Source organism: Pongo abelii, chromosome 9 (assembly GCF_028885655.2).
Source record: "Pongo abelii isolate AG06213 chromosome 9, NHGRI_mPonAbe1-v2.0_pri, whole genome shotgun sequence".
Taxonomy (NCBI): Eukaryota; Metazoa; Chordata; class Mammalia; order Primates; family Hominidae; genus Pongo; species Pongo abelii.
In genome coordinates this window covers 6118139-6141182 of record NC_071994.2, presented here as the reverse complement: position 1 = coordinate 6141182, position 23044 = coordinate 6118139, and the positions used below count along the sequence as shown (strand labels likewise).

At 48.9% G+C, this 23044-nt stretch overlaps 1 protein-coding gene across 1 annotated transcript in view; it reads right to left on the bottom strand.

Moving 5' to 3' along the window:
• The window catches only part of CPT1A (carnitine palmitoyltransferase 1A), an 89897-nt gene that overhangs the window by 11514 nt on the left and 55339 nt on the right, over positions 1 to 23044 (bottom strand). Inside the window, exons 10-14 of the mRNA XM_024255747.3 lie at positions 21266 to 21461; positions 18212 to 18400; positions 17078 to 17183; positions 11437 to 11553; positions 7440 to 7604 (exon numbers count right to left, since the gene is read on the bottom strand). Coding sequence (XP_024111515.1) covers positions 7440 to 7604; positions 11437 to 11553; positions 17078 to 17183; positions 18212 to 18400; positions 21266 to 21461 — 773 coding nt within the window. The remainder of the gene's footprint in view (positions 1 to 7439; positions 7605 to 11436; positions 11554 to 17077; positions 17184 to 18211; positions 18401 to 21265; positions 21462 to 23044) is intronic.

The window sequence follows — 23044 nt, the reverse complement described above, 5'->3', positions numbered from 1 at the left end:
GAGGGACAGACCAACAGCTGCTAACCTTGGGGAGATGTGAACTTGGTTGGGAAATGTATATTTATTTTAATTTCCTGTAAGCTCAAACTGGAAGACAGCACTTAGAAGCACAGGCAATAAGCCACAGTAATCACTGGCAGTGCCTGTGAGTTTGAATAGAAAATCACAGGTGTTTTCATGTCAAATTATGGTTGGTGCAGTATCTATCCCAAGATCTTATTTACACACATCACTACTTCAATATTACAGCAGTTATCAGATCCACCGCCCGATCTTATTATTTAATGCATCAATAAAGAATTATACTTACTGTGCCACGAATATATGTTTAATATTTTGGCATATGCACTTTAACTGGTTACTCTTGTAACCTTGTGTATTTCATTTTATGCTTTATAAACATTAGTCTGAGAAGGGGTCCCCAGGCTCTCCCAGGCTGCCCAAGGGGTCCAGGGCAGAAAGAAGGCTCAGAAGTTTGGAAGAGACCCTCAGGGCCACAGCAGGGGTTCTGGATTTATGGAAAACCACAGGGAGGCTCTGCAGCTCCCAGCTGGGTTGAGATCGGTCTGAATGTTAATTTTTGAATGAATAAATCTGATGTATACTTTTAACAGATCACTTTAATGGATCTGTCATTTTTATTTTATTTTTTATCTTTTTGAGACAGAGTCTCACTCTATCGCCCATGCTGGAGTGTAGTGGTGTGATCTCAGCTCACTGTAACCTCCGCCTCCCAGGTTCAAGGGATTCTCCTGCCTCAGCCTCCCAAGCAGCTGGGATTACAGGTACCTGCCACCATGCCCGGCTAATTTTTTGCATTTTTTCGTACAGGCGGGGTTTCACCATGTTGGCCAGGCTGGTCTCGAACTTCTGACCTCAGGTGATCCACCCGCCTCAGCCTCCCAAACTGCTGGGATTACGGGCGTCAACTACCACGCCCGGCACTCCAGCCTGGGCAACAGAGTGACACTCCGTCAAGGAGGAAAAAAAAAAAAAAAAGAAAAGAAAAAGGTAACTTCACACCACCACCTGCTAATATTTTGCATTTATCCTTTCTAGACTTTGCATATAATGAAGCAAGGGTTGGGAAATTTCTGTAAAATGCAGAACAGGCTGTGCGGGCCAGGTGCTCTCTGTGGCAACTACTCTGCTCTCCCACTGGAGTGAGAATAGCACAGACAACATGTGAAAGCTGGGCATGGCCGTGCCCAGAACGCTTCACTGATGAACACTGAGACTTCACATAATTTTCACATGTCACAGAGTATTGGTTGCCTTTTGATTGCTTTTCAACTATTAAATATGTGAAACCATTCTTAGCTTTCTAAGCCACAAAAACAAAAACGAAAACAAAAACATGTAAAGGGCCAGGTTTGGCCTATGAGCCAGTCTGCAGACCATTGTAAGAAACACCTGATTTTCACATACTGTTTTTATGACTAAATATTTTTCCGTATAATACGCCATAGATGGCCAGGCGTGGTGGCTCACACCTGTAATCCCAGCACTTTGAGAGGCCAAGGATTGCCTGAGCCTAGGAGTTCGAGACCAGCCTGGGAAACAAGGTGAAACCCCATCTCTACAAAAAATACAAAAATTAGACGGGCCTGGTGGTAAATGCCTATAGTCCCAGCTACCCGGGAGACTAAGGTGGGAGGATCGCCTGCACCCAGGGAGGTCGAGGATGCAGTGAGCCGTGATTGTGCTACTGTACTCCAGCCTGGGCAAGAGTGAGACCCTGTCTCAAAAATACATATACAAATATATATGCTATAGACATCACTTAATAGCTATATAATATTCCGCTGTATGAAAATACCATATTTTAATTTAGTATCATGAAAGGAAGAGTCACTCTGCCGAAAGGAAAGGATTACACTGAAAACTTCGTGCAGGAAGCTGTCTTTCCTTTTGTTCCCAAGCAGAGAGCGACGGATAAAAGGCGAAATGTCCCACTCTGTGTTCACCGGGTTTTGTGTAACGAATATGTAACTGACGATTCCCCTACTGCCCCTTTTCTCTTGCATCATGGGAATTCCGTAACGTGGCCACGCCCTCCCTCCTTCCCCTCCTGCCTGCTTTTCCCTTTAAATACTAAAGCCCTCAAAACCACCTTTGGAGGAAGGCACAGGCCTGTCTCCCGGGCACGCATCCTTAACCTTGGCAAAATCAACTTCTAAATAAATTGAGACCTGTCTCAGACACTTTCTGGTTTCCAGCATTAACTTTTTTTTCTTTTTTTTTTTTCTGTGAGACGGAGTCTCGCTCTGTCACCCAGGCTGGAGTGCAGGGCGCGATCTCGGCTCACTGCAAGCTCCGCCTCCTGGGTTCATGCCATTCTCCTGCCTCAGCCTCCCGAGTAGCTGGGACTACAGGCACCCACCGCCACACCCAGCTAATTTTTTGTATTTTTAGTAGAGACGGAGTTTCATCGTATTAGCCAGGATGGTCTCCATCTTCTGACCTCATGATCCGCCCATCTCGGCCTCCCAAAGTGCTGGGATTACTGGCGTGACCCACTGTGCCCAGCCTGCCAGCATTAACTTTTAAGATTTCTTCTTCTTCTTTTTTTATTCTTTGAGACGGAGTTTTGTTCTTATTGCTCAGGTTGGAGTGCAGTGGCGCGATCTTGGCGGCTCACTGCAACCTCCACCTCCCACGTTCAAGTGATTCTCCAGCCTCAGCCTCTCAAGTAGCTGGGATTACACGTGTGCGCCACCACCCGGCTAATCTTGTATTTTTAGCAGAGATGGGGTTTTACCACGTTGTCCTGGCTGGTCTCGAACTCCTGACCTCAAGTGATCCACCTGCCTAGGCCTCCCAAAGTGCTGGGTTTACAGGCACGAGCCACTGCGCCTGGCCAGATTTCCTCACATTTTTACAGTAAGCTTGCTCACACATGTTTTTTGTGTACCTACCCTTTTTCATGGATCACGTGCAGGGTCAAAGTTATTCTTCCCCAATGTATGTTTCCAACTGTGTGGTCTGTGCTGCTCCCAGGCCTGCCATGGGGCCCCTAAATTTATTAAAACTATTCCCAGCTGCTGCTATGAACATCCCTGCCTCAGTCCACCCTCACCAACATGAAAAAAAGTCTTTACCAACCCCATAGGCAAAAATCTAGTCTTGTTTAAGTTGCACTTGTTAGATTCTTGGTAAGATTAAGCTTATTACCTACACTCATTGACTGTATTATTCCTCTCTTGTGAACCACAGTTTCTGCTCTGACTCCTTATTTCTCTTGGATTATTTTTTTCCAAAGGCAACCACTTAGCCAGATTTCCCAACCCCATTTACTCACCAGCTCCCCGTCCCCCACTGATGTCAAATGCTCCCTCCATTACACGTTATTTCCCGGGCCTGCTTTTGTACAAGGACTGCAGCATTTTATTTTTATTAAAAACATTTTTTTTAAAGATAGGGTCTCACTGTCATCCAGGCTGTAGTGCAGTGGCACGATCACGGCTCACTGTAGCCTCCACCTCCAGGGCTCCAGTGATCCTCCCACCTTAGCCTCTGGAGTACCTTGGATTACAGGCATGCACCACCATGCTGGGATAATTTTTTTTTTTTTTTTGTATTTTTTGTACAGAGTCTCGCCATATTGCCCAGTCTGGTCTCAAACTCCTGGGCTCATGTGATCCACCTGCCTCAGCCTCCCAAAGTGCTGGGATTATAGGAGTGAGACCACTTTAATCACAACAGTCTTCTAACTCCTACACTTTGAGTTTTAGGATTTGAAAAAGTACATGTCCACCTCCCCCTGTCCCGCCTCCGCCTGATTGCTTTTCTTTTCAAAAACGTTACGGGTGACTCTCAAATGTTAGCCTTTTCAAGCTTCAAGATCAACTGGGCAAGCTCCTCTCCTGAAGCCCCTGCCTGACCTTCACTGTGTTCATATTAAATGTGTGAACTGGGCCAGGCATGGTGGCTCACGCCTGTAATCCCAGCACTTTTGGAGGCTGAGGCAGGCAGATCACTTGAGGTCAGGAGTTTGAGACCAGCCTGGCCAACATGGTGAGACTCCGTCTCTACTAAAGATACAAAAATTAGCCGGGTGTGGTGGCAGGTGCCTGTAGTTCCAGCTACTCGAGGGGCTGAGGCAGGAGAATCACTTGAACTTGGCAGCTGAGTGAGCAGCCGAGGCTGCAGTGAGCCGAGATCATGCCACTGCACTCCAGCCTGGGCAACAGAGTAAGGCTCCGTCTTAAAAAAAAAAAAGTGTGAACTGGGAACATCCCTTCCTCTATGGTTCTGAAGTTTTTTTTCATTCAAAATCATGGCTTTTTCTCCCTCTCCCTGGGGAGGAGTTGGGGGGCGAGTGCTCCTCGGCCTTCTTCCCAGAGTCCAGTCTGCTTTATACACGTATGCCTGGAGGGTGGGGCCCCAGATTCTCGTTTCTATTACTTTCTCTTATTATAGTTCCCACTTGGCCATCGTCCTTATGCAAGAAAGCTGGTGGTCTTTGTGCGACTCTGCGCTGGGCCACCTCACTGAGTGTGCCTCTTAATCGTCAAAGCCTTTCTGCTGTTCCGTCTCCTGAGCAGACATAAATGTTCCTCCTGCCCAATTACCCTGTCAGCTGCTAGAGGCATCCTCATCTTTCTTGTTTTAATGGGACTGCCTCCCACACTTTTACCTTGAAGCAGTAGCTAGCTATTAATACACGATGCCATTTATCCTGTTAAGGAAAGAGCCCTATTACTAAGCCCCTTGACCAAGAGCTCTTATCAGGAATGGATGTTAAACGTGAAACGTCTTCTTAGGATCTGTGAAACTCACTATCCAGGCTCTTCTCTGACCCAACAGTATGGTTTAGTGTATGACTGGATTTACTGACACAAAACCAGCCTCTCACCGCTGGTGTACGCCACTGTTGGTGACTATTCTTTTCCTACAGTGCTGGATTCTAGTTGCTAAGATTTTATGGAGGGTCTCTGTACTTCCATTCATGAGGGAAGCTGGTCTGTGCTTCCTTTTTCTGTGTTTACCTGCGGCACAGTGGTGAAAGCCACAGGTTCTGGAACAAGCCTGCCTGGTTCCGATCTCGGTCCTGCTGCGTAGGAGCTGGAGCCCTCAGGCAAGATGCTTCACCTCCGAGTGTGGAAAGCAGAGATGAAGAGATGCCCTCCTCGGGGCTGTCCTGAAGTTTCGCTCGCTCCTGCCAAGTACTTGGCACAGTGGTGGGTGCCCCTTGCACCTCATTCCCATGCCCGGGCCCCGTGGGTTCTGGGGAGCAGATGGGGTGGCTTCATTTCTTTGTGGAATCTCTTAGCTGCAAGCTCTTTGGAGCCATGAGGGTGGCTCCCTGACAACGTCTCACTTTGGTCCACGGACCAGAGACCTTTTCAGGTTTTCTACCTTGAGTCAACGTCACTAATTTGTACTGCTTGCAGAATAGTCATTTCATCAAGTTTTAAAATGTACAAAACTGGAGCGTGGCATTCCCTTACTAAACTCCTCTCTGAGTCCTGCACTTACTTGCAGGGAATTCTTTTAAAAAAGAAAAAAATTTAAAAAGATAAAATAACATCCTTTCTGTAGGTAAGGTATCAACTGCTTGCATGCCGTCATACTGCACGTTTATGGGCGAAATCTGCTCATCAATTCTCAAAATCCAGCTCATTGATTCTGAGATGCGATGCCTCTATTCCATGTCACCTTTTAATCACGTGATCTTTAGTCAATGTTCTGTCACAGACAGGAGCTTGTCACTGCGCTCCTGGTGCTCTGCCCAGCTGCTTCTGGTTTACGCATAGCGAGCATGTTACTTGGGAAAGCAAAGCTTCGTAACTGTGACAGTCTTTACAGAACTGTATTAGCATACATTTTAAATATGATTTTGGCCCATTCATTCCAGTTCATCTGATATTAACACTGCCTCTTACTTCTCTGTAACTGTTTATTTTCTTAACTTTAGGTGGAGAGAGCACAGACTCTGGAGCTGCCGGCCAGCTTTATCCCTGCCTAGTGCCACCCTGGCAAGCACCTGGTCTCTCTGCACCTGTTTCCTCACCTGTAAAATGGGATAACGAGAGTTTCTGGGGCATAATGGGGACTTGTAAATTTTTAAAAATGGGATAACAAGAGTGCCTCCCAGGTGGAGAGACAGTGAAGTATGATGTACGTGATGCACCAAGCAAAACTCAACAATGGTACAATCGTTACCAAGGTTGGGGGGCAGTGCCACACGCTGCATATGTGTACAGCACTCAAGTTTTAAAACAAGGCCGGGCACAGTGGCTCACACCTATAATCCCAGCACTTTGGGAAGCCAAGGCGGGTGGATCACCTGAGGCCAGGAGCTCGAGACCAGCCTGGCCAACATGGTGAAACCCCATCTCTACTAAAAATACAAAAAATTAGCTGGGCATGGTGGTGCACACCTGTAATCCCAGCTACTCGGGAGGCTGAGGCAGGAGAATTGCTTGAACCCGGGAGGTGGAGGTTGCAGTGAGCCGAGATCATGCCATTACACTCCAGCCTGGGCAACAAGAGTGAGATTCTGTCTCAAAAAAAATGCTGGGAATATCTCAAGCCAATGCCACGATGACTTCTGCTGCCCCTGGAAACCAAGGGCCCCCTCTCTGGGATGGAATGCTCCCTCCAATGGACAAGAAGACCCATTTATGTCCCTACTAGGGGTTCAGGCTGCTCCTCCAACAGGGGTTGCCAGGTGCAAGCCAAAATATGGCCAGTGCTCAGAAAAAGGAGATGGAAATGCCACGTGTATACAGGGGATCCAGCCCATGGCACCTCCAAGTGGCTGGAGTTTCTCCTTTTATGGAAGAGGATGTCAAAGGCCAGAGACGTTAAGTAATTTGCCCACAGCCATCACTTAATAGCTATATAATATTCCACTGTATGAAAATACCATAATTTAATTTAGTATCGTGAAAGGAAGATTTACTCTGCCAAAAGGAAAGGATTAAGCTGAAAGCTGAGTCATGCAAGAAGCTTCTTTTTATTTTGTTCCCAAGCAGAGAGCGACAGATGAAACGTGGACCATGTCCACTCTGTGCTCACCTAACCTGTGTAAAGTGCAGATCTACCGAGCGCCAGACGAATACGTAACTGACTATTCCCCCACCTGCCCACACTATTTCCACTTTAGCAAATGCTAGGATTCGGGGCTTATTTTGGGGCTTAACTCTCCCTCTGCACAGTGATGAGATCTCACTTTGTCCCCATCCTCCAGATTCTCCCTCTCGCATGTCAGCTGGGAATCTACGCCTGCTGGAGGGGGATTTGCGAACTTCGCCCGCGTGCGTGGTGAAACACCCCACGCCACCCGGCCCCCGGAGACCGGGGTGGTGGGGGGAGCTGTGCTGCTCCTATGCCGGGTTTCGGGCCTTCCCTCCCCACTGGGTGAACAGTCTTGGGCAGGTGTAGGAACCCCCAAAGTGCTCACGACAAAACCCTAGGCGGTCGGTTCTTACCTTGTAGTGCGCCAGCTGGAGGGCCAGCTGCACAAAGGCGTCCGGGCTTGTGCGACATTTCTTGATGATTCCTTTACCAAAGGCAACGAATGGGAAGGAATGGAAATCCACGTCGTTTGCCAGAAGATTTGCGGTGTTCAGGGAGGTCTCTATAACCTCTTGACACTTGAGAGAAAGAAGAAAAAGGTTTTACGGAACGAGGGGAGAAAAGTACTGACGCACACCCAGAAGGAAATCGGAGGCTGGCTTTTAGTGCAGCTACAAACTCGGTACTGGGAAGTACACAAATGTTTTCCTGACCCAGAAGCCCTAGTAAGTTAGGGGCATGGCTCCCTGACCCCGGAGGAGCAGCTGCAATGTTATAGTAGGTAGCGGGTCTGACATGAGCAGGCCAGGAGAGGGCTTCCTCCGACACACACTGGGAATGTCAGGCGACCATCAGTGATGGTCAGGTGGTTGTGAACTGTCTCTCTAAAATAATAATCGGTCACAGCCGGTGCCAGGGAAAGACAGTCTCCCAGTAGATAGAAATGGAGCTGGTGACCAGCAACTTCCCGATAAGATCTCAAGCGTTGGGCTAGTGGGCTCGAGCATGCGCACTGAGAGGCAAAATGGCGGAGTCTAACTGGAGTATAAGCTTCCTCTAGAATGCTAGACAGGCAAGGGAAGAACACCTCAAGTGAGCATGCGCACAACTCCAGTAAACACACTGCGCATGCTCCCTTGCCAAGCGCTGGCAGCCACTGTGCATGCGGACAGCCCATAACAAGGGAGGAATCGGGAGAAGTAACACAAGACCCTGGAAGCATGCCAGTGTATAAAACCTCAAGTCAAGAGGTCAAACCTCGCACTTAATCTCCCAAGTTGGCCGCTTGGCCCTTTTCCAAATGTACTTTCCTTCCTTTCGTTCCTAAAGTTTTTTTAATAAACTTTCCTGCTCTTAAACTTGGTCTCTCCTGCCTTCTGCCTCACAGTCAAATTCGTTCTGAGAAGGCAAGAGTTGAGGTTGCTGCAGACCCGTACAGATATGTTCTGCTGCTAACAGGAACACGGGTAGGGGACGGGGCCACCCTGGCTTCCAGTGTGACCCCAAAGGGTGTTTCAAATAGTCACACGTCATCTTATGATGACGTCATCACACAGTGGCAATCAAGAAACACATTTTTTACTTTTTATTATTTATTTATTTTTATTTATTTGAGACAGGGTCTGGCTCTGTTGCCCAGGCTGGAGTGCAGTGGCGCCATCTCTGCTCACTGCACCCTGTGCCTCCCTGGTTCAAGCCATTCTCCTGCCTCAGCCTCCCGAGTAGCTGGGACTACAGGCACTTACCACTATGCCCGGCTAATTTTTGTATTTTTTGTAGAGACGAGGTTTCACCATGTTGGCCAGGCTGGTCTCGAACTCCTGACCTCAGGTGATCCACCCACATCGGCCTCTCAAAGTGCTGGAATTACAGGCATGAGTCACTGCGCCCGGCCAAGAAACACATTTTTACAAATAAATCTTAGGCCGGGTGTGGTGGCCCATGCCTGTATTCCAGCACTTTTGGAGGCCGAGGCGGGTGGATCACGAGGTCAGGAGATCAAGACCATCCTGGCTAACACGGTGAAACCCCATCTCTACTAAAAGTACAAAAAGAATTAGCCGGGCATGGTGGCAGGCACCTGTAGTTCCCAGCCACTCAGGAGGCTGAGGCAGGAGAATGGCGTAAACCCGGGAGGCAGAGCTTGCACTGAGCCCAGATTGCGCCATGGCACTCCAGCCTGGGCGACAGAGCGAGACTCCATCTCTAAATAAATAAATACATACATACATAAATCTTAGAAAATAAATGGACAACCATACAATGAAATATTCAACACTAGACATAAATGAGCCATAAAACTATGAAAAGACTTGGAGGAAATTTAAACGCTTATTACTAAGTGAAAGAAGCCAATCTGAAAAAGCTACACATGGATGATTCCAATTACAGCAGCAACGCTTCATCCATGTGGATCCATTCTAAGACCCCCTGTAGATGTCTGAAACTTCAGATAATGCCAAACATTACATATACAGTGTTATCTCAATCTTGTAACCAAGACAGCCACTAAATGGGTAGCACCTACGGCACGGACACACTGGACAAAGGGATGATTCCACCCTGGGTGGGACCGCACAGGACAGCAGGAACTTTCATCACACTACTCAGAATAGCATGCAACTTGAAACTCATGAATTGCTTACTCCTGGAATTTTCTGTTTAATATTTTCGGACCTTGGAATTGAAATCTCAGAAGGTGAAACCTCAGCTAATGGGGGGAACTACTGTATGTGACATTCTGGAAAAGGTAAAACTATGGGGACAGTGAATATGATTCGTGGTTGCCAGGGGCTAGCAGGAAGGAAGAATACATAGGCGAAGCACAGAAGATGTTTAGGGCAGTGAAACGATTCTGTATGTCACTGTAATGGCAGACACAGGGCACTGTACATGTGTCAAAACCCAGACAATGTACAACACCAACAGTAAATCCACCATGGGCCTTGGTTGGTGCAGGTGTGTCAGTTGTAACAAATGCATCGCTCTGTTGGGGATGTGGATAGTTGGGGAGGCTGTGTATGTGCAGGGAGAGGGGTGTATGGGAACTCAGTTTTGCTATGAACCCAAAACTGTTCTAAAAAATAAAGTTTGTTAAAAGAAATTTTTAAAAACTAAGTGGTAAGTGACTTGGTGAGCTACCAGGACTCTAAGCCCAAGTGCTCTGCAGAGGTTTCAGCTCTCTGCAGAATCTACACCAGCCCTGCAGCCACAGGGCAAGCAGACGCAATGGGCTAAGACCACAGCACACAGTACTTCACTACGTGGAAAATTATTTCTGGCCCGGGCGCGGTGGCTTATGCCTATAATCCCAACACTTTGGGAGGCCAGACGGGTGGCTTGCTTGAGCTCGGGAGTCTGAGACCAGCCTGGGCAACGTGGCAAGACCCCGTCTCTACCAAAAATATAAAAATTAACTGGGTGTGGTGGCGTGCACCTGTGGTCCCGGGTACTCAGGAGGCTGAGGTGGGAGGATTGCTGGACCTGGGGAAGTTGAGGCTGCGGTGAGCTGTGACCACACCACTGCACTCCAGCCTAAATGACAGAGCATGACCCTGTCTCAAATAAATAAATAAATAAATTTAAAAAGAAAATGGTGGGCCGGGTGCAGTGGCTCACACCTGTAATCTCAGCACTTTGGGAGGCCGAGGCAGGCAGATCACGAGGTCAGGAGTTCGAGACCAGCCTGGCCAACGTGATGAAAACCCGTCTCCATTAAAAATACAAAAATGAGCTGGGCATGGTGGCAGGCGCCTGTAATCCTAGCTACTTGGGAGGCTGAAGCAGGAGAATTGTTTGAACCTGGGAGGCAGAGGTTGCAGTGAGCTGAGATCGCGCTATTGCACTCCAGCCTGGGTGACAGTATGAGACTACGTCTCAAAAAAAAAAAAAAAAAGAAAAGAAAATGGTATCTTGGACTCCAGGGAATTTCTCCTTGGATTAAGTGAACTAGGATTTGGTATCTGCAACCCTAAAATTCCTTCCCAAAAGGGCTCCTGTGAATGGGTTGCCTCTGGGTGTGTTTAAGAGGTACCAAAATGAATTAAACTTTGAGAATTATAAATGAGCAATTTAGAGGCTTTCAGCTCTAACCTATGTGATTTTGGCTTTTAGTTTTTGATTATGAGCATTTTGTAGATGTCTAGTTAAGTTTGAGCTGGAAATCACACTGACAATCTTAGCCAGAAGCTTCAAACAGAAGAAGAAATATTTACCGAGGCTTCCGAGGCAACAGGAGCTGTGACAGCCCCGCAGACCCACGGAACTCTCTGAGCAAACAACTTTCAGCCTCAGTGGTCTTCAACTGAGCTCATGATAGGGCAGGAACTACAGTTGGAAAATTCATCTGTAAGACTTCAAATGTGTTTCCCATCCCAGGTAAGTAACAATGGTTGGATAATCCGGACTTACTTCCCCTGGGATGTCCCACTGCAGCCTGGTGGGGTACGGAATGTTCGGATTGGTGTCGCCTTTGCAGTGACCATCCTCTGCATAGCCCAGCTGGAGGCTGTCAGTGGACATGACGTACTGTCAAAAGAACGAAATTATTACAACTAACAGTGGTACACAAAACACATTAACCTCCAACATGAACAGAGGGTTGTTCTTTGCAGAGATGTTACAAAGTTTGCACCACAGCTGTTAATGCTTCCAGTATGCTCAGCACCTAATGAGGTGGATCTTATCTCCATGTCAGATGTGACAGAGAGAGGACAGACGAGGGCTAAGGGCTTGCTCAAGTTTGTGACGCTCTCCTTTCACTGGCAAGTAAACCTAAGCCAATTTATTCAACGGTGTTTATTGGGCACCTACTATGGGTCGGAACCACTGTAGCACCAGCGGCATCCAGGCCCTGGTGACAGCGCAGACAAGAACTACGTTTTGTGAACAAAACAGACAAGAATTCTTGCCCTTCCTTAAAAAGTGAAATATACCTGTATGGCCCAACAGTTCCACTCCTAGGTATATACTCAATGAAATGAAATGAATAGATGTTCACACAAAAACTTGTACAGAATGTTCAGAGCAGCATTATTCATAATAACCAAAGAGTGGAAACAACACAAATGCCCATCAACTGATGAAGAGATAAACAAAGTGTGGTCAATCCATACAATGAGATATTATCCAGCCCTAGAAAGGAATGAATTCCAGGTACATGTTACAACGTGTTGAACCTTGAAAACATTATGCTGAGTGAAAAGAAGCAGGCAGGCGCGGTGCCTCACTTCAGTAATCCCAGCACTTTGGGAGGCCAAGTTGGGAGGGCTGCTGGAGGCCAGGAGTTCCAAACCAGCTGGGCAACATAGTGAGATCTTATCTCTACAAGAAATTTAAAAAATTAGCCAGGTGTGGTGGCACATGGCTGTACTCCCAGTTACTGAGGAGGCTGAGGTGGGAAGACCACTTGAGCCCAGGAGGTCATGGTTTCAGTGAGTCATGACTGTGCCACTGCACTCCAGCTTGGGCGACAGAGCAAGACCCTGTCTCTAAAAAAGAAAGAAAAGAAAGCGAAAGAAAAGAAAGAGAAAGAAAAGAAAAAAGAAGTTAGACATAGAAGACCACATATTGTATGATTCTATCTATATAAGATGTCCAAAATAGGCACATACATACACACAGAAACATTAGTGGTTATCAGGAACCTGGGGGAGAAAGGAATGAGGGGTTTCTTTTGGAGGTGATAAAAATAGTACAGAATTAGGCTGGGCTCCGTGGCTCACGACTGTAATCCTAGTGCTTTGGGAGGCCAAGGCGGGCAGATCACTTTAGGTCAGGAGTTCGAGACCAAGCTGCCAACAAGGGGAAACCCTGCCTCTACCAAAAATACAAAAATTAGGTGGGTGTGGCGATGCATGCCTGTAATCCCAGCTACTCGGGAAGCTAAGCTGTGATTGTTGCACAAGCACCTCGTGAATATACTAAAACCCACTGAATTGTATAATTTTTTTTTTTTTTTTTTGAGATGGAGTCTCGCTCTGTCGCCCAGGCTGGAGTGCAGTGGTGTGATCTCGGCTCACTGCAAGCTCCGCCTCCCGGGTTCACGCCATTCTCCTGCCTCAGCCTCCCGAGTAGCTGGGACTACAGGCGCCGCCACCACGCCCGGCTAATTTTTTTGTATTTTTAATAGAGATGGAGTTTCACCATGTTAGCCAGGGTGGTCTTGATCTCCTGACCTCGTGATCTGCCCGCCCTGGCCTCCCAAAGTGCTGGGATTACAGGCGTAAGCCACGGCGCCTGGCCGAATTGGATACTTTTAAAGGGTGGATTTTAAGGTATGTGACTTATATCTCAACTAAAAAAATTAATTTTTTTAAAAAGAGGAATCCCTGTGCTCAGGAAGCTTACATTCTAGCGAGGGAGGTAAAAACAACAACACAAGTTCGGGGTAACTGTCAGCTGGTGAGGGGGTGGGGTGGGTGGAAGGCACCGCTAATACTTGGGGGTCACGATCCAGGCTGACCTGAGCCAGCGAACGAACAGACTTGATCAGGTTCCACCTGCTCTGGGTCAGAGCTCCAGAAGAGCCCGACACAGAAACATCAGAAATAAATCAAGAGCAAGATTGGGTGTGGTGGCTCATGTTTGTAATCCCAGCATGTTGGGAGGCCGAGGCAGGCAGATTGTTTGAAGCCAGGAGTTCCGGACCAGCCTGGGCAACGTGGCAAAACCCCATCTCTACAAAAAATACAAGAATTAGCTGGGCGTGGTGGTGCACACCTGTGGTCCCAGCTACTCGGGAGGCTGAGGTGGGAAAATCACTTGAACCCAGGAGTTGGAGGTTGCAGTGAGCTGAGATTGCACCACTGCCTTCCAGCCTGGGCAGCAGAGCAAGAACCTGTCTCAAAAAATAAAAAATAAAAATAGAACAAGAACAAGAACAAACAGACTCAAGTTTGACTAGATCTGTCTTTAAGGGACTGCACTGGGCCTCCATGTGAGACTAGGTCAGTCCCCATCTGTGTCTGGATCACATGAGCCCCCAGCCAGGGGCCCCTGGAGTCAGGCCATCCTGTCTGCTGGACGCTAACAGCTAAATACCACTACTTCTACAGGGCCACCCTGGTCTAAGACGAAATCCCTTTATCCTTATCTGGAGAACTTTGAAAAACAAGCCTGATCTTGTAAATATCCAGTAGATTTCTCTACTTTATAAACATACCCTGTGTGATCCAGCTGCCTATGGTCCCGACTCTTTTTCTTTTGCCAAACAACAGCTCTTAGGCATAGGTAGGACACGGGAAGTCCTTGGCCTGGGGTATAACAAGCCTGGGCTATTATGCTGTGCAGAGATTTATTAAAGCATGCCTTCTTGCCATGTCCAGAGACACTGAAGGCAGCTTGATCTTCAATGCGCTCTGTAGCTAAAAGGCTCTCTCAGCTTTTGTCGGCATCGCCAAAGAACCCTGGTGGTGGTGAAAAGCCCTTTTAATATTGGCTGCTTTTTATCAGGTATTAATGTCCTAGGGTCATACTGGTGTCTTAAAGCCTAGAGTACTCTGTTTTTTTTTTCCTTTTTATCCTTTTTCCTACATAGAAAACCTCCCTTGGCTGAAGGAGTGGCTGGAGGTTTTGCCAAGACTCCAACCAGAGGTAAGACAATTAAAAGAGGTAGAGGAAGATGAGACAGGAGCCCCTAACCTAGTCTTGGGAGAGGGTAGCAGGACAGGGCCACTCCTAGGGGAAGTGAGGTCAGCTGAGACCTAAAGAAGACCCGACGGGGCCAGGAGCCAGGGGAAGCCAGGGGGAAAAACCTTCCAGGCAGAGAGGAGGGTGAGTGCGAAGACTTTGCAAGAAAAAAATGGCACCAGAATTTGTTTATCTCTAGGGGAAAAAATAGACAGACACAATATTATAAAAAGAAACGTCAATGCCAGGCATGGTGGCTCACGCCATAATCCCAGCACTTTGAGAGGCCAAGGCAGGTGGATCACTTGAGGTCAGGTTTATACATATATAAAAATTATCTGGGCATAGTGGCGTGTGCCTATAATCCCAGCTACTCTGGAGGCTGAGGCAGGAGAATCACTTGAACCGGGGAGGCAGAGGTGGCAGTGAGCTGAGATCGCACCACTGCACACCAGCCTGGGTGACAGAACGAGACTCCATCTCAAAAAAAAAGTCAAAATTCAAAACATTTACAGAAGTTTAAAGAAAAAAAAAAAGGTCATACATTATGATGTCTTCACAAGTTTACTACTAATTTCTTTCTTTTTTTTTTTGAGACGGAGTCTCACTCTTTCGTCCAGGCTGGAGTGCAGTGGCGTGATCTCGGCTCACTGCAAGCTCTGCCTCCCAGATTCACGCCATTCTCCTGCCTCAGCCTCCTAGTAGCTGGGACTACAGGCGCCAGCCACCACGCCCGGCTAATTTTTGTATTTTTAGTAGAGACAGGGTTTCACCGTGTTAGCCAGGATGGTCTCATTCTCTTGACCTCGTGATCCGCCCGCCTCGGCCTCCCAAAGTGCTGGAATTACAGGCATGAGCCACTGCGCCCGGCCACTACTAATTCCTAATTTCAGACACACAAACCTGGCTCCATGCCCTATCAAGAACAGCGAGGTGCTCAGCCTGCAGCTGGGCCCTGTCTCCTACACAAGATGTGACTTTAAGGTCATTTTATTCCACTTCATTTATTAGGCCAGCAGGAAAATGTAAAAGACTGCAAAAAGATGGTCTTTATAGTCAATGTGAATCTCAAAGGGGCTTGTTGCTTTAAAAGAAAAAGATCTCAAGTCTCATCACAACAAGTGACCACAGTATTTTCTGTGTCGTCTACGGATGATGATCCTAGAATTTAGCAACTTTAAACAAGAACCTGACCGGTGAGTTAAGGAAACAAAACTTTCATTTAACTTCTCATGCCAAACATGGAACAGGTCAAACAGTTCAGAGTAACGAATTATTAAAAAAAAAAAAAAGGCTGGGTGTGGTGGCTCACACCTGTAATCCCAGCACTTTGGGAGGCCCAGGCAGGCAGATCCCCTGTGCCCAGGAGTTCAAGACCAGCCTGGGCAACATGGGGAAACCTTGTTTCTACAAAAAATACAAAAATTAGCTGGGCATGGTGGCACACAGCTGTAGTCCCAGCTACTTGGGAGGCTGAGGTGGGAGAATCTCTTGAGCCTGGGAGGTCAAGGCTACAGTGAGCTATGATTGTGCCACTGCACTCCAGTCTGAGTGACAGAGTAAGACCCTGTCTCAAAAAACAAAAGCAAAAACAAAAACAACGGTAGAGGCCAATCCACAGGTGCAGGCAGGGGGACAGGGGTTTGTGGTTTTCAAATAACCTGGTAATTTTAAGAATTAAAATGATGTCTTAGGTAAAAGACATGCTGCATGTTTATAAACCCAGATTTTCACATGCTTGTTTCTATTTGGCCTAAAAAATGCGGTAGGTAGGAAACACTAGGAAATCCAGCACATAAGGGATAGTTTATTCCAGGAAAAACTGAGCTTCACTTCTGCTGTGAAGCTGCGGCCTGAGAGTCAACTGCCATTTCACTCTTTTGTTCCCTAAGGAGATGGCAGTAGATGCACTGCTGTTCAAGGGACCTAAGTTATGGGAAAGGAAGACAGGGATGCCTTTAATTTAGTGATTTAACTTCATGTGCATTACTAGTACGAGTGAAAAATTCATATTCTATAATCACGCAAATATTATAAAACTAAATTCACTGTGGGGTTCGGATTATCTTTTTTGTTTTTTCTTTTTGAGACAGTCTCGCTCTGTCGCCCAGGCTGGAGTGCAGTGGCACGATCTCGGCTCACTGCAACCTCTGTCTCCTGGGTTCAATCGATTTCTCCTGCCTCAGCCTCCCAAGTAGCTGGGGCTACAGGTATGTGCCACCATGCCCGGCTAATTTTTGTATTTTTAGTAGAGACGGGGTTTCGCCATGTTGGCCAGGCTGGTCTTGAACTCCTGACCTCAGGTGATCTGCCCGCCTCGGCCTCCCAAAGTGCTGGGATTACAGGCGTGAGCCACTGCGCCTAGCCAGGTTTGGATTTTCAAAAGCAACTTCACATTCAAGTGAAAAGTGTGAAAACTCACCTCCCAAAGGTGGGCCATGATCGGCGCATCTGCCCAGGAGTGTTCCGCGTTGAGGCCCATCTTCCCGTTTTTGAAGACAATAAACGTGAACGACTTGTCAAACCACCTACGTGAAACACACATGTGTGGAACTTAAGTGTTCAAAGAGGCAAAAATGAGGAGACATTGCACCTCTCTGCTTCATCCTGGATGGACTAATTCACTTTGCACCTGTCCCTCTAACAGTGAGCAGACGCTCAGTCTCTGTGGAGTGAGGGTGAAAGTACAAACGGGACACTGAATCACTCATTTCTTCCCTGTCCCAGACACAAAGATGAGCGCTTATATCCTGGGAGCCTGAAGTCAGGACCTGGTGTTTTCGCAAGGCAACTGGCGAGAGGTGGGAGGTTCTTCCTGTGGGCCCATGACCCCTTTTTCAGCCAATCCTTGGCCCCACCCTGCGGGGGGGCGGGGCTGGCCAACACTTTACAGATAAGGAAAAGAGGACTTGAGATAGCCACATGCCAACACCCTGGCCTAACCCTGTGCCCAGCCCTGTTTGCCACTCTCCCGTGCCTGAGTCCAGGGACCTGGCAGCCCTGCGTCTCACGAGCATCTCCAAACAAAGGTGGTCACGCACAGAGGAGGGAAGAATCTCAGATTTGCAGCTCAGGCTGTGTATGTGTGACAGTTTTGGCGGAGGGAAGAAAACTGAAGGTTGGCCAGGCGCGGTGGCTCACATTTGTAATCTCAGCACTTTGAGAGGCTGAGGTGGGTGGATCACTTGAGATCAGGAGTTCATAACCAGCCTGGCCAACGTGGTGAAATCCTGTCTCTACTAAAAATATAAAAATTAGCCAGGCGTGGCGGCGGGTGCGCCTGTAATCCCAGCTACTTGGGAGGCTAAGGAGGAGAATCGCTTGAACACGGGAGGCGGAGGTTGCAGTGAGCCGAGATCAAGCCACTGCACTCCAGCCTGGGTGACAGAGCAAGACTCCATTTCAAAAAAGTAAAATAAAATAAAACTGAAGGTTATATTTTTATGCCACCTTCTTTCTTAGCATTATAGATACTTAGGGGTGAGTGTCAGGCACACAGGGTATTTCTTCCAGGCTCATGGGCAAACTCCCGTCTCTCAGAAGGTAAGGATGGTACCTGTCGTAACATCGGCCATGTAGCAGAGATTTGGCGTAGCTGTCCATCGACGTATCCGGGTCTTCACTTCTGTATCCTTCTTCAGTTTCATCTAACGTCACGAAGAACGCTGCTTTCTCCACGGCATCAAGAGACTGCTTATTTTTCCCACGTCCAAAATAGGCCTGGCGACACCTGGCCCAGGGAACTCTGCGGTGAAGATGAAATACGATTAAAGGCAGCCGGACCTGCAGCAATGGCGTGTGATGTTTGAAATGACACAATCAAACCTTTGCAGTTTTTCAGAATTTCTCGAAGGAAAACTCCATGTTGATGATGTTCCCCATGTGAGACTGTTTGCTGGAAGGACTCTCACCTTCTCCTGGTCTCCAGACCACAACACAGGGAACGGTGGGTAATTTTTGTTCAATAAATGCTGACTAAATGAACAGCCAGATTGCAGGCTGGCCCTGTGGGCAAAGCCGCCAGGAAGCAGCAGACCCAGATCACCGTGTTCCATGCTCCCTGACACGCCCTCCCTCCCCTCCACAGGAACCACCCTAGGTAAGTTCGGGCAGCCCAGGTCACAGTAAGTGCGTAAGAGTGCGTCCCTCATGCCAGGCTCTGCTCCAAACCTTTTCAGTGTACCAACTCACTGATCTTCTCAATGCTACTGTACCCATTTTTCAGATGAGAAAACTGAAGCACGGAAAGATTAGGTCACAGCTATTTTGAGGCGGAGTCGGAACCCAGGCCATCAGCCCCCAGGTGCATGCCACAGATGCCCATGTGACCCCTCCACAAGGAGGTCTCCGTGCCCGTCTTATTCGAATACACAGAACTGATGTGACGCCCACTTCCTTCTTGGAAGACCCACCAGCTGGGCTTCCTCGAGTGCTCCCGGGTCCCTCTCACTCCAGCTCCTCCAGGGCCCTCTGCCACTGCCCACCCTTCCAGATCGGGGCCATCTGGCTCTCTCCCCACCTTCTTCTCTCTACGAGTGCTTGGCTACGGCGGCCCGCAGGGCGAAGAAGCCTAGAAACACGCCAGGCCCCAGTGCACCCCGCTCGGGGAACAAAGGTGACGGTAGCCGGCATGTACGGAGCCCTTCCTGCAAAGGACTCCCGCGGGTAAGATGCTGATCTGGCCCTAGCCAGAGGGGGCATCGGGACCGAGGCGCCTACAGACCCACAGGGAGCCCAGGCCCCACGCGCCTGCTCAGGCTCCCCACGTCTCCTCCACTGGGGATTCCAGGCTCTCAGAGGAGCCCATCGGATGAGCGCATCTTCACCTGAGATGCATCTCCTGCCGCCGCTCTTTCCAGCCTTGTCAACACCACAGCGGATACCAAACAACGCCGGCTTCCCCGTACACATCCTCCTCCGTCCCGCTCCTGCTCCCGGGCCTGGCCCTCTTTCAGGCCCTCACTACTTGGGCCACCAGAAAGCATCCCTGTGTCCAGGGCCCCTCCTCCCTGCCCAACCAGAAGAATCTCCCGCATTAACCTACTCATACACCCCCGGCCCCACCCCACCCTACACCACCTGAAGCGGCACCCAGTCGCAGAATCAAGCTCAAATATGGTTGGGTGCCTGGGCCCCTCCCCAGCTTGGCACCGTGGCCCAGCCGCCCAGCCCACTCCACGGCTCCTGCCTGCTCTGCTGCCCCGGGGCATGCGGCTCCACCCCCTGGACACCCACTGACCTCCTGGTCTGCTGCCGCCCTCTGCAAGACACAGCCCACCTGCGGCCGCTCCACGCAGCACAGAACCTCTCCTGATCTTTGCAGAAGGGGCCCCAACACCTGCCCCTCCCGCCTTACTCCCAGCGATAGCGTAGCAGTTGTCACACTGCTGGAACGCAGCAGCTCTCAGCTGGGGACAACAGTGTCCCCCCGATGCTGGGCAATGTCTGCGACACTTCTGGTTGTCACACAGGTTGCTGCTAGCAGCTGGTGGGCAGAGGCCGGGGCTGCTGCTCAGCATCCGATGCTGCACAGCGCAGTGCCCCCCACAAAGAGGTACCTGGCCCTGAGTGTGCACAGCGCTGAGGTGAGAAACTCTCGTATACACTACACACCACACCCTCGAGAAAACCAAGCTCTGGCTGATTCTCTTTCTTTTTTATGTTTTGAGACAGGGTTTCACTCTGTCACCCAGGGTGGAGTGCAGTGCCTCGATTATGGCTTACTGCAGCCTCGACTTCCTGGGCTCAAGCAATCCTTCCGCCTTAGCCTCCTGAGTAGCTGGGACTACAGGCACGCACCACCAAGCCTGGCTAATTTTTTGGTAGAGATGGGGTCTCACTCTGTTGCCCAGGCTGGTCTCAAACCCCTAGGCTCAAGTGACCCTCCTGCCTTGGTCTCCTAAAGCAATGGAATTATAGGTGTGAGCCACTGCGCCTGGCCTGATTCTTTTTCACTGAGGCAAGGAAATGTAACCCTAACACAGGGGCCTTGGTTTCAATTTGTTCTGTTTCCTAAATTAATAAATATGCCCGCAGCCCCGTAAGAAAGGCTAATCCTGGCCAGGCATATGGTTCATGCCTGTAATCCCAGAACTTTGGGAGGCCAAGGTGGGTGGATCACTTGAGGTCAGGAGTTTGAGACCAGCCTGGCCAACATGGTGAAACCCTGTTTCTCCTAGGCATGGTGGCACACTCCCAGCTACTGGAGAGGTTGAGGCAGGAGAATTGCTTGAACCTGGGAGGCGGAGGTTGCTGTGAGCTGAGATAGTGCCATTGCACTCCAGCCTGGGCGACAGAGCGAGACTTCGTCTCAAAAAAAAAAAAAAAAAAAAAAAAGAAAGCCTAATTCTAATCCTCACTTCTCCCTGTCCTGGACTCTGGAGTGTTTCCACACACATTTGCCTGACACACACACAGGGGTGGCCAGGGACCCCCCACCATGTCCCCACTGCTCTTGAGACCTGCCAAGCCGGGAGACCCCAGAGCAAAACAGAGCCGAGGTGGGGAGCCCCGTGCCAGTATTCCCACAGGCCCCGACAGGGATGGGCCCCGATGAGGAAGAGCACCTCCACCACCCCCCAAAACAGGACAAGGGACCCGGGCTGCGCACCTGTCTCCTGCGGTGAGGGCTGCCAGCCTGGCCTCCCCGGGCTGAGGCTCCGAGGTGTTGTCCAGGATCCTCTGCATCTGCTGCTCCATCTCCCGGGGCTTCAGCAACCGCCCGTCATGGTAGAGCCAGACCTTGAAGTAGCGTCCTCGATGGTACACGACGATGTGCTTGCTGTCTCTCATGTGCTGGATGGTGTCTGAGCCAGCCGCGGGTTGGAGACACAAAACCAAGAGTCCCAAGTTCAGCACGTGCTGAGACGGCCGTACCCAGACTCTGCAAAGGGCATGGGAGTTCCTGCTCTGTGTCCCTCCAGGCAGCCTCAGGAACCTATTCCTCAAGACGTTTTAAATGATTAAGGACAGCATGGAGTTAAAGCTCTGGATCGGAGAGGCCTGACTTCTGAGCTCAGCTTAGTCACTCATTAGATTATGACCTCAAACAAATTACCCGAGGTCAGGCGCAGTGGGAGGCTGGGAGTGGTGGCTCACGCCTGTAATCCCAGCACGTTGGGTGAGGTGAAAGGATCATTTGAGGTCAGGAGTTCGAGACCAGCCTGGCCAACATGGTGAAATCTCGCCTCTACTAAAAATACAAAAATTAGCCAGGTGTGGTGACATGCGCCTCTAGTCCCAGCTACTCGGGAGGCTGAGGCAGGAGAATCGCTTGAAACCAGGAGGTGGAGGTTGCAGTGAGCCGAGATCACACCACTGCACTCCAGCCTGGGTAACAGAGCGATACTCCATCTCAGGAAAAAAAAAAAAAAGCATGCTTAGCAAAATGGAATATTATCATTAAAAAAAAAAAAAAAGAAATTACTCAACCCTCCCTAAGCCTCTCCTCAGTAAAATGGAAATCATATGTTCCCCATATGCACTGTGCAAGAATTAAGAGACGATATCCATAAAGCCCATGTAAATAGGCATTCGATCCGTGTAGTAACTTTTTATTAATTAATGACAATAGGGCAACTTAGAAAATATTCTGAGAAACATTCCGAGAATTGTTTCTGAGAGCTCGAGAAATGTTCTGAGAAAGGAAGTGGAAAATTACGAAACCAAGCCATTCCGTAAAAACTACTAAAACAGAGTAAGTTAAGCTCCTCAGTAAACTTAAACATCACAGAAATGTGATGAAGTACATTCACTCCACGAATATTTATCAAGTCCTCTTAAGCACTCTCAGTGGGGACGCACAGCGACAGCTGATCAAGGCAGATCGTCTAGTGAGGAAGACGTAATAAATGCATGATTAAAAATAGGACAAGCTACCAGGAGCAGTGGCTCACCCTGTATTCCCAGCACTTCAGGAGGCTGAGGAGGGAGGATTGCTTGAGCCCAGGAGTTTGGGATCAGCCTGGGCAACATGGCGAAACCCTATCTCTACAAAAAAATACAAAAATTAGCTGGGTGTGGTGGTGTGCGCCTGTAGTCCCAGTTATTCTGGAGCTGAGATGGGAGGATCACTTGAGCCTGGGGGTCAGAGGCTGCAGTGAACTGAAATTGCACCACTGCACTCCAGCCTGGGTGACAGAGCAAGACCCTATCTCAAACAAACAAAAACAAAATAGGACAAGTGTCACAAAAGGCTAGAAAGTGTAGGACTGGGACCAACCTAGCCTGGAGATGTGAGAAAGCCCTTCCACCCCCACTAAGGAAGTGATGTTTAAGAAGAACCCGGCCAGATGAAGAACAGAATTCATCAATATTATGCCCTATCTCATTTTTTTTTTGAGACGGAGTCTCGTTCTTATCGCCCAGGCTGGAGTGCAGTGGCGCGATC